At 39.6% G+C, this 11,840-nt stretch overlaps 1 protein-coding gene across 1 annotated transcript in view; it reads left to right on the forward strand.

The window, feature by feature from the left end:
• LOC131245327 (sister chromatid cohesion 1 protein 3-like) overlaps nt 1-8,947 on the forward strand; it is a 42,474-nt gene extending 33,527 nt beyond the window's left edge. The window contains exons 3-15 of the mRNA XM_058244700.1: nt 544-805; nt 888-1,077; nt 1,198-1,262; nt 1,339-1,709; nt 1,864-1,975; nt 3,313-3,449; nt 3,543-4,054; nt 4,288-4,330; nt 4,501-4,546; nt 4,641-4,776; nt 5,765-5,901; nt 8,397-8,474; nt 8,586-8,947. Coding sequence (XP_058100683.1) covers nt 544-805; nt 888-1,077; nt 1,198-1,262; nt 1,339-1,709; nt 1,864-1,975; nt 3,313-3,449; nt 3,543-4,054; nt 4,288-4,330; nt 4,501-4,546; nt 4,641-4,776; nt 5,765-5,863 — 1,973 coding nt within the window. The 3' untranslated portion in view covers nt 5,864-5,901; nt 8,397-8,474; nt 8,586-8,947. The remainder of the gene's footprint in view (nt 1-543; nt 806-887; nt 1,078-1,197; nt 1,263-1,338; nt 1,710-1,863; nt 1,976-3,312; nt 3,450-3,542; nt 4,055-4,287; nt 4,331-4,500; nt 4,547-4,640; nt 4,777-5,764; nt 5,902-8,396; nt 8,475-8,585) is intronic.
• The last annotated feature ends 2,893 nt before the right edge of the window (nt 8,948-11,840 follow it).

Below are 11,840 nucleotides of genomic sequence, written 5' to 3' on the forward strand. Positions count from 1 at the left end.
AGAAAACTATTTGTCCATGTCTTTACTCTCTCTCTCTCTCTCACACACACACACACACACACACATACACGTACAATTTGTATTTTGTTCCTAGAACTCCGATAATTCCATGGCCGATGATCAATATGGAATATCCTTTTTCGTTGTTTTGTAGTTCCCCTCTCGAATGTCAGATGTGCATGTTGATATTAGAGGGATATGAGGAAATCCATTTATGAGGCTTTCTAGTTTCCTTCTTTCTTTCATTTGATCTAGGCCCTGAAGCATTTCCAAGCTTGGATGATATTTACCCATCAGTTTAAAAATTAGTACTATGTTTTTAGGTTTGTTCTGAAGGTTTACAGTTTGTCAAATCCATTTAAGGATTAATACGGTGTTTGTAGGATTGTTATGAAGGCCATGTCCATCATTGCTTCTTCCTTAGTAACATTGCAAATGGGTCTCGACCATTGTATCAGCTTTGGTTATTAAATGTGTCTTTCTTTGGTGATTGTATCATGTGGATTAATCTATTCCCGCTTGCATCTCTTGATGTTCCTTCAGATCGCATCATGTTTCCTGAAGTCCCAATTGCGCTGAGGTTATCGGGTCATCTTCTACTGGGTGTTGTCAGAATATACTCAAAGAAGGTTGACTATCTTTACCATGATTGCAATGAGGTCCTGACCCATCTCGGGGCTGCATTTGCCTCGATACAAGTGAATTTGCCAGAAGATGTGAACCATGCGTCGTTTCACTCTGTCACGCTGCCAGAGTCCTTTGAACTTGAAGCATGGGACTTGGATGACACAATATGCCGGACCCAGTAAGAGTTTTTGAAGCTTGGGTAACTAAGATAAAGCTTGTACTCACCATCTAACTGTACGCACCATATGTTTTGTTCTCAGGGCCCCGGATAATCATCTCAAAACTCTTGAGGAGATCACCATCACAGGTATAAGCTTCATGCGTCGCATTCATGATATTGTCTTTGTCAATTTCTTCACATGGTGTGTATTTTTCAGAGATGAATGCTTGGGGTTGTGCATGCAGATCAGATCCTGGGTGAAGGAGATCAATATGTCACTATTTTTATCGGTAACTATAAGGTCTAATGTTTCTTGGCTCTTGCAACACTATCTTGATAGTCTTTCACCTTCAAAATGCCCAACCAGTGAAGGTTGCATCATAGCCTGAAAAACTTTTTTTTTTTTGCAGGATATTATGATGGACACATCTCCAGTAGACCTTCCAAACCCCGGTGCTGGACCAATGGAAGAAGAGTATGTTTGCTATTTTGTTGGATTTCATGTATCTTCTTTATTTGAGGAACCTGTTTTGACAATGTTTCTCCTCTAGTGTCGTCCCTCCACTTTCAGGGTCCAATGGTGTGGGCAATACGGGTTCTGGCCTGAGTAATCCTGCTGAAGAATCCAACCAGAAGCTTTATGATGACCGTTTCCATGAAGATCTTCTGGAGATCGAGAACCCTCGGGATGCTGTACCTCCTGAGTCAGGAAACATTCCAGAGTTCCCAGATTTCGATGACAACACTGTTGAACAGCACGAGCCTTTTGATCCAACCTTGAATCAGAAAGAGATCCTTTCTCCCATTACGGAAGGAGTCTTAGCGTCTGGAGGAGAATCTCTGCCATCTCGGCTGCACCCAACACCGCCTACTGCTGGATCTGCAGGGGAACCTGAAAATTTTGATCCGAGTATTTCTTTCGGTCAGTTGATTGGATTTCATTGTTGCATTTATAGATTCTATACTTCCATATCTTGCAAATTCTACCCACGCTATATCTCGTGTTTGTTGTTTTATTGAGTCCAACCATGGTTTATCATGTGTCCTTTACATGACCTTGGTTTCTCATGATGTAGGTCATGAATTACCTGAAATGGTATTACAACCGACTCCGCCTGTTGACAAGAAAAAAGCGAAGTTAAGGAAGAGAAAACAATTCTTTGATGAGTCCTTGGTATTCACAAATGAGTAAGTTCTTCTGATTTTCGTAGAAACTTACATGGAAAAAGTTGGATTATGCAATGCATTGTTTGAGCACATGATTTTGGAAAATTGGGTTGACATAAAAGAGTTGATTACTTGGATCACATGCTCATGCAATTTGAGATAGGTTTTATCTTCCAAGTTAAATCTATTCAAGGTATTTCACATTTGAAATTGAGAAGTGCCAAAACTCTGGAACAAAAATCCACATGGCAATGTAACATATTCCACTGATGAAAAATTCTGGAGCTCAACTTTGGGAACAAGCATGGTAGTAGAGATCTCCCGATAGAACCCTCTTGATTAAGCTGCAGTCTTTCACACCAGAATGCCAGTGTCAGTTATAGCTTACAGATAAACTAATATCATCACAATGTATACATGGTCGGTATGAAAAGCAGATCATGAAGAAAAGGTTTAAATGATGACATAAAGGATTGAAATCTTGGCTTTCCCTATTTTTGCATCCAGTCTTAAAGACTAGTACCCTATCTGGTGGGAATCATTATGAGTTTGTATATGACACTACGGTGTGTATCAAACAAAATGGTTTTTTCTGTATTGCCCATCCAAGAAGACTGCAAATGTCTTCCACTATATGTAACTCTGGGTAATACTTAAATCCATGCATTATTTTTTCTTCTTTCATTTTCCTATGTGATGCTCTGATATTGTGCTTATACTCTCATGGAGTTGGTTTCTGCTTCTTATCAAAAGTGTTCCTAGAATATATGAAAAACTATGTGTTCCTAGAGTATATGAAAAACTATGTTATAGCATGACTGTCATTTTACGACCAACCCAACTTAGATCCATGTGAGCTTCAAACACCATGGTGGTGGAGTAAGCATGGCGGTTTGTCCATCACCTAGTGTCCTTTAGTATATAGAAGAATTCATTTCTTCTTATATGGAAGATTGCATGAACTACTGCATAATCGACGGTTGCATATTTTATTTTTGGAAGGGGTAGAAAGGTATTCAACTTCTTCAGTCGTAACCACATGAAAGGCACATAGTGACTAAAAAAATATCTCCTGACAATGGTAAAGGGATATGGTAGATCAACATAAATATCAAAACAAAATAAGAAGATTATACAATTTGACTAAATTAGCTTTATTTCCCAATTGTTTTTACTCGTCATTTGTCTTTCAACATAACTGTTTTATAGGTAGCCATTCTCTAGGTGAACAGTTGCCAAATGATAGCTCATGATCGATGTGAAGATCTTTTTATTTTATTTTTCCTTTTTCCCTTTTTTTGGGCTCTCATAGCATTTGGGGTTTCCTTGAATCACCTACTGATACCTGGATTTTATAGGTTCATGAGAAAACAGCTTGTGGATACTAGTAAATTGGTGCATAAACGTAAGAAACTCCCTGTGTCGGCTCTAGATGTTTGGAGATTCCACAAGATCCGTCAAATGGAGCATGTCTTTCTTGAGCCTTCATTTTCTGGTAAGCTTGATGTTTGTGCAGTACACATCTTTCTACATCTTAGTTCTAATGCTTGCACTGGTTTTATGGGAATACAAAATGTATCTTTTGCAGGAATGTCTGCTGACCTTCAGGAAGTTTTCAAGAAGACTTACACTGCTTCGACAGTCGATCCTACTCCCACAGCAGCTCCTCCGGAACCCAGGAATGCGGAATCTCCTAATGGCATGCCTGCCTCAGATATGGAAATTGAACATCCTTGGTTTCAGGAAGATCACTTTGATGGTCCTTTACCTGAATTCATGCCATCTCCGTCTGGTAGAGAAGAAACAACACCGTTCCCTGCCAGCAATTTGGGGTCAGTGTCTCAATTAGGAAGGCCTCAGGAGACTGAACTACTGCCAACACCAGAATTGTCAGGCTATGCTGATCCGGCTGACCCTGAGTCTCAAACACGTACGGTTCCTTCAGAAGAGAGACTACCTCTACGGGACACTAATCTCTCATGCATACCAGATTTGCTGAATTCTGCAGAATCACCGGTTCCTTGTCTAAGGGAACAACTATCTGTAGGGGAAGCTGGTGACCCTTGGAGTTCAAATATGCTGAATTCTGCAGAAGCAGAAGTGAGTTGTGTCCATGGAAATTTATGTGATTTTTTTTTTTTTTTTACACACACTCGTGCACTCACACCACAGTGGGATTTCACCACAATGGGTGCTTGAACCTACGACCTTGTGTTGAAACTCTTGTGGAAATTTATGTGAACTTGTTTCTTGTCAATGCAGTGGTACATTTTTTTCATTCATGTGGTCTGTTTACTAAGGTCAGACTCCTGAGCTTGTCATCTTTCTTGTAGGAGCTAAATTTTTTGGAAGCAGATAACAGTAACGCACAATCTGGTAAGATGCAAAAGACTTTCTATTCCTGACATGGTACTTCTGGATCATGTCATTTTGTCTGCTGCTCTCATTATCATCTACGAATATGACTTGGCATTTTTTTCTAGATGAAAATGGGCATTTTTAAAAATCTTTATCACGGCTAAAATTTCCATTTCCTATGGATGCAGGTGGGCGCGCAGAAAGTGATGTCAATTCATTGTCTGTGAGGACCAGGTTTTTGAAACAGTTCCTTTTTAAATTCATGTTGGATTGATATTTTGCCTCCTCTGGTCTGTGTAGTTTTAACCAAGGAATGTGCTTGGTGTAGGGCTGTGGCTCAATATCTGAAAAATCAATCTCCTGCAACTCAAATTTCAAAAGGCCAGTCAGGACATCTGAGCTTGAACAGGATCCTAGAAGGGAAAACAAGGAAACAGTGTGCAAGAATGTTTTTTGAAACACTGGTAATGGATATTTTTAATACTTCTCATTCGAAGACCCTTTTTGCTGCTTGAAAATATGTTGCAGTATTCTCAGGTCCACTTCATAAATATTTCTCATTTATGCTCTTTCTTTCCTTCTTCATGGCTGTCCAATGCAAGTCATGCCATGTTGCTGTCTCCTGCCATTTTTTTTTTCCTGATAGGCTTGGCCTCGTTGAGTCAGTTATTTAGTGGTGCTTAACTACTGATTAAGGTCTTTTTCATATGGCACATGCAACCCATGTGGAGTGAGGAAGCAGTTTGCAAGACCTGGGAGGGAAAAGGGGAGTTAGTTGATACTTTTGGAGAGCATGCACACTTGATACACATGCATTTGGAATTTGTACATATGGCATATACCCCTCTGTTTAGGCTTCCAAATTGGAAATCCTAATGAGAATGGGTTTTCCTTGAAAAATCATATAATCTGAGCAATCCTAACTTCTGTTTAGTGGACGGATGTTTGGTAAATTCCCATCATAGGATATGTTTAAGTGAAATGGATATAAATATCTACCAGTTCACTATTTAGATAATCAAATCAGTACAACTTCCAAGGTTTATGGTCCATCAAATTATGGATAACAACCAGAATGGTTTAATTTGAGTTGCTTGTACAAGTCTACAAATCTGTGTCTAGTTCTCCACTGTCATGCACTGTTAGAGTATCAAATGTTTACTCCATCTAAAAAACTAGGTATGGAAGGCATGGATTAATCTCAAAATTACCTAAATGTCCTGCTTAATCCAGAGATAATATATGTTGTTATTACATTGCACCAATGGATCACTTGCAAACGAGTTCTAAATCACATCAATCTCTAATACACAATAACCGTTAACTAAAATGAGATGAACTCATTTTTAGGCATCACCACATGGCCTAAGCCATTTTTAACAAAAACTGATACGGGTGTTATTTTGCATTTTAGTAGATTACTTGTTGCTTATTTTTTTCAGCCAATTGTAGGTTTTAAAGAGTTATGGGTTCATCGATGTGCGACAAGAAGAAGCTTATGGTGATATTACCCTATTGCTGACACCAACACTCTCCAAAGCAAAATTCTGAAGCAATTTATGCTTCTTGGCATCCCTTCATGTTGAGAGGTAAGCATAAGTGATATCTTCTTTTTAAATTTTTTTTTTTTTAAATGGAAGTACCTACAAAGGCTCTGTTTTTATCTTTTACTGAAACATATGGTTTGTCAGAAACACATCCAAACCTAAAGATCCATGTCTGAATATGTCAAAAACATGAATGCTGAAACTTTAAAAAAAAAAGTGAAATATCTGTGTTGTATTAGTTCAATAGTGCAATCATAACCCCGACCCATCATCAGAGCCTGATGCAGGACATGAAAATTAAATATGATATCCAAGATTTCAGGCTTTAGATTATACTAATTCAGAAACAATCACATAAAAATTCCACATCCCACACAAAAGTTCAAGCACTCAATCAAGGGGAATCTTATGTGGATCCAGGCTTACACATATTAGGGCCGAATCAATCAAAATTATAACCAAACAAGAATCAAAGGAAGGTAAATTCATTCACACATACACAAAAATAATTCCCCCAATTCAAGGGATTCAGAAATTTCAATTCGGGGAACCTTAAGGTTGAAGAAAGGGTATAAAATTGGGGATTTGAATAATTTAGGGTTAAGTTTAGGGATTTTGGGTGAAAGAGGAGTGAAAGAGAGGAGAGAGACGAACCAGAGAAGTACCGCACATGTGGACAACAGCAATGGCCTAGCGCACGTGCGTGTGATACCGGCCGCATGTGTGTGAGGCCCACTATTCAGAAAAAAGGTCACCTTGGCTCTGGTCGGCCAGAGATGGACTCCAAAACCCCCAACTCTCAGCTTGATCCGATGCACGGTTTGTGCGTGGTTCTCCGTCGAAGTTTCAGCTCTCCTGCAGGGCTAGATTCTGAAAATCTGCTGTAGAGAGAAAAATTGCTGCAATAAAGGATGAATTTGAAATGTAGATTGTAGGAGAAGAGAACTATGGATGGAAGAAGGTGAGGGCGAATCGGGATAGGTGTGGCTTCGCACTACGGTAGTTAGCCTTTCAAGGAAGGGAGGGTTTCACACCCAATTGAATCTCCACAACTCAGAAATTTAGAGGAGCAGAAAAACGCAGCAATTTTATTAATCTTCATTGAATGAAAAAGAATACAAGGGGTGCCTATTTGTAAAAAAACCCTATACCCCAAAACTCGCGCCATGTGCGCAATTTATTACTTGGCGACGAAGTAATAAAAAATAACAACTAATCAAAACAATCTAAACCGTCCATGATATTCCTAATAACAATAATAAGCAAAACCCAAAGTACTGGATTAATTAGAATAGTGGGCCACGATCATGAGAACCCATGGTGAGATTCACGTGACTATCAGGTCTACTCCAATAAACAAAAACGCAACCCTCTAACTAGGAGGCCCTCCTTAGACGTCGTCATCGATCCAGATCGATAGTGGTTCTGGGCCCTCCTTGTGTGCATGCGTGAGAGAGAGAGAGAGAGAGAGAGAGAGAGAGAGAGAGAGAGAGGCGGTGCATGTGCGCGAGATGTTCCCATCAGAGCCTAGTAGCTATCAGTGTTGGTGTTATGATCGTCATCATTAGAGCCTACTTTGCTAAGCTTGGGACCAGCTGAGTCATAACTTGTCCATAGTCAACCATACCTTATCCATGAATCTTGGAGGACGTAGGGCGTCATATTTGGTAACCATGCCCATGCTGCTTCTAGGGCTCAAAAAGCTTGTAAAACAACCCATTCGAGCCAAAACCGAGTCAACCTGTGCTACTTGAATAATTGACTCGACTGTATGAACTGATTTTTTGTATTTTTTACTTTTTGTCTAGGAAGCAAGTCCAGAATTTATGTACCAGGCAGTCTACTTATGGGCATTAGATTGGGCCAACCATAGGAGTTGGGATTTGATTTCTTTTGTGGATTCAGAAAGATGTTTTTCCAATTTAGGATGCCATGTGGATGGTCATTTTGTTCATTTTCAGTATCCAGCTTCTATAGGTTTCTTAATGAGATATTGCTGTTTCTCATCTTCAACTAAAGAAGAAGAAGAAAATAATCTTTATGCATCTGTGTGTGTGCGTGCGCGCGCGTGGAAACATGTGTGATTTGTTGATCAAGATTTTGCTATATTTTTCTGGTTATTACATTCTGGTTTTGCTAATTTCCTCACCTTCATGGGTACATTCGCAATGTTCCCAGAGCTGTTAAATGACTCATGGGACTGCGATACATGGATCCAGGCTGTTCATTCATGCATATGACTGGGTTCTAGTCATAGTGCAAAAATCGCGTCAATTGAATTATCCAAACCATCTAATCAATGTCATAAAAAATAGACAATCAAGTGGAGAAACAAGATGGGTCCAGTCATTATCTTGAAACATCTATTTGGTAGATCCCACTTTGTACTCATGTTTCCAAGGGAGCACTTTGGCTCAACGTGGATGGTAACAAAATGCCCCCGCTCAAAGGGTCAGAATCATTCGATCGGCATGATACTTGCACCATGATTTATTCTCAATAGTAGTATTGAATGGACCTTTTGTATTGATGATTAGGTGTGCCATGCATCCTTAAAAAGTTTCAGGAAGTTTTGGGGATGTTGCTAACTTGACTTTACAGGTGAAGGTGGAGAGGTTAGCATTTTTCGGTTACATTTAATTTGGATGGTTTTTTTATGCCATGTGAACTTCGACCTCATTTATTTGGAAATTGAGCCTAAGATACTCTTTTGCAATGAATTGCAGTTTGGTTTCTACAGCAGTATAAGGACAGTCCCACCAAGAGGCCTTTTTTATTTATGTATTATTTTCTTTTTTCTTTCCTTCTTTCTTTTGGGTAGGCAAGCTGGGCTTGAACCCGAGACCTCAAGGTTGAAACTCGGACTGTTACCATTCAGCTGCAGATTCGACCCACTTTAGTTTAACTCAAGAGAGCTGTCTTTCCGATGGCAAACTCAAGTTAGCACGTTTCCTACTTTTTGCCACAATGGGTATGGCTACTTGTAATTAATGTAATTAGCTGTTCTTTTCTTAATAGAATTAAGGTGTGTTTTGCAGACGTGTAGTTCATCTCATTTTTAGTTAATTGTAATTATGAATCAGAGATCGTGATTGTGGGTTGTCAAGATTGTTTTTAATCCTTGCTAAGAGGAAATATGATCTCTAGTACATAATTAAGATTAACTAAAATGAGATGGAACTCATTTTTAGGTGTCTGCAAAACAGGTTCTCATTTATTTATGAGTTTTTTCCTACTGTATGCCTCACTTTTAAGCCACCTACCTTACTCTGCCATTCCAAACTTACTATACCAAACTATGACCCCTCTATATGAGCAGCTTTTTACTAGACCAAAATACCCCTGCTTTATAACTTGCATTCCTTTCACTTACACACACCCAAAACAACGCCTGAACTCATCTATAGCAAAAAAATCCTTTTTTTTTTTCCCACCCTTTTCTTCTTGAAATCTCCATTGAATCTCCATATACTATCATTGCGCATCTCCCATCTTCCATCCTACTCAGGGTTACGTTCATTCCCTTAAACTGGATGCATCGATAAACGTGGAATCTTAAAGACTTTTCTCTGAAAATCGTGTTTCACTTCAACTCACTCTTCTTCTTCTTCTTTAACACGGATTTCACTGATACGGCGGCTGTGGGAGGTAAGAATGTTTTGTATCCGGACCATCCATCCACTTGGAGAGATCGTGCAACCCAATCTTGCAATGAAAATGATCGAACCTAGCATGTAATTGAACGAGCTTAACATGAAACTCACCGACCTAACATGAAATTGAACGAGGCGTACACGAAATTCACCAAGGCGAACTTGAAATTGACCGAGCCTAACATGAATTTCACTGAGCCCAACATGAAATGAGGATACTTAACTCTTAAGCAAAGTCAACTTCATTTGAAGCTCCGTCAATTTCATCTGAAGCTCGGTGAATTTCATGTGAATCTCAGTCAATTTCATGTTGGGCTCGGTGAAATTCATGTTGGGCTCGCTTAATTTCATGTTGGGCTCGGTGAAATTCATGTTAAGCTTGGTCAATTTCAAGTTGGGCTTGTTGAATTTCATGTTAGGCTCGGTCAATTTGAAGTTGGGCTCGTTGAATTTTATGTTAGGCTCGCTATGAATTTCTTGTTAGGCTTGGTCACTTTCAAGTTGGGCTCGGTCAATTTCATATTTGCCTCGGTGAATTTCATGTTGGGTTCGGTCAATTTCATGTTAGGCTCAGTGAACTTCATCTTAGGCTCGATCAATTTCTTGTTGGGCTCGGTGAATTTCATGTTAGGCTCGATCGATTTGAAGTTGGGCTTGGTGAATTTCATGTTAGGCTCGGTCAATTTCAAGTTGGGCTCGGTCAATTTCATGTTAGGCTCGGTCAATTTCAAGTTGGGCTTGGTCACTTTCATGTTAGGCTCGGTTAATTTCATATTTGCCTTGGTGGATTTCATGTTGGGTTCAGTCAATTTCATGTTAAGCTTGGTCAATATCATGTTGGGCTCGGTGAAATTCATCTTACGCTCGGTCAATTTCTTGTTGGGCTTGGTGAAATTCATCTTAGGCTTGGTCAATTTCTTGTTGGGCTTGGTGAAATTCATGTTAGGCTCAGTCAATTTCAAGTTGGGCTTGGTGAATTTCATGTTAGGCTCAGTCAATTTCAAGTTGGGCTTGGTGAATTTCATGTTCGGTCAATTTGAAGTTGGGCTCGGTGAGTTTCATGTTAGGGTTGGTCATTTTCAAGTTGGGCTCGGTCAATTTCATGTTAGGTTCCGTGAGTTTTAATTTGATATTTGCCTTGATGTCCTTTCTTTAAAGCTCTGTAGAGGTTTTGCATGGTATGCTTGGATTTTTCTAGTTTTATGTGGTGATCCAAACCGTTGAAATGATAGATATCACCACTAATAGGAAAATGTCGGGGGTCAAATATGTCCTTTTCCAGGTTTGAAATGTATTGTTCCTATATCTCTCAATCAGTCTTCTGTCTTCTGATACGACGGCTGTGGGAGGCTCGGTGAATTTCACGGTGAACTTCACTCACTTCGCGGTGATTGAAATTCACCGCGAAGTGATTGGACTTCACCGCAAAGCGAGTGAAATTGACTGCGAAGTGAATACATACCTGCAATTGATTGATTGAGAACTTTGAAAATTTAACCGATAAGTTGTTCATATTTGACCTAGTACACTGGTGAATTTACTGCTACTCGGTCAACTCCACCTTATATATGTGAATATTAAACGAGTTATATCTGATGTATCATTGTGTTTGTTTTCAGAAAATGGCTTCGAGAATCATCCTATACTCATATGGTGGGGAGTTACTAAGCGAAAACAATAAATACACGTACAAGGGTGGAAAGTTGAAAAGTACTGCTTTGGGGGTTGAGACTACATATGAGGAGCTTCTATTTAAAATGTATAGGATTGTGAAGTGTATGTCGAAGGATTATGATATTAGGTTGAAAGCATTGTACACTTAAACCAATCAATCCCTTCAACTAAAATTGAAGATGACGAAGGTGTGAGAATATTTTTGGTAGCATAGTCGGAGCATCCAGATAACTACATCCCTTTAATCATCGAGACAATGTAGCGCGTTAACGAGGCAATACTCGAAGACCCCGTGGCTTATAGCGGTGTCGAACATGACGCCCTAGCAGTTGGAAGTTTGGTTGAGGAACATGGCGTGAAATATCAATAAATGGCATCACCTTCACAGATTCCTCCGAGCAACACTCCACTACTCGATCCGTTTCAGACATCAAACTTCATGATTAGTCAAGTGAGCTTGACAGTTGACCTTAAGCTCAGAAGTGAATATACAACATCACCTTCATGTACAAGAGTGGATTTGCCTTCATCATCCAATGCCAAATATGTATGGGGAAGCGACATTCCAATGCCCGAGCAGGCTCGAACATCGCACTTTATCACTGACCAAGCCATTGTGCCTCTTGAGGATGATGCATTCACCAATGCAGACCT

The sequence above is a fragment of the Magnolia sinica genome, chromosome 1 (genome assembly GCF_029962835.1).
Source record: "Magnolia sinica isolate HGM2019 chromosome 1, MsV1, whole genome shotgun sequence".
NCBI lineage: Eukaryota > Viridiplantae > Streptophyta > Magnoliopsida > Magnoliales > Magnoliaceae > Magnolia > Magnolia sinica.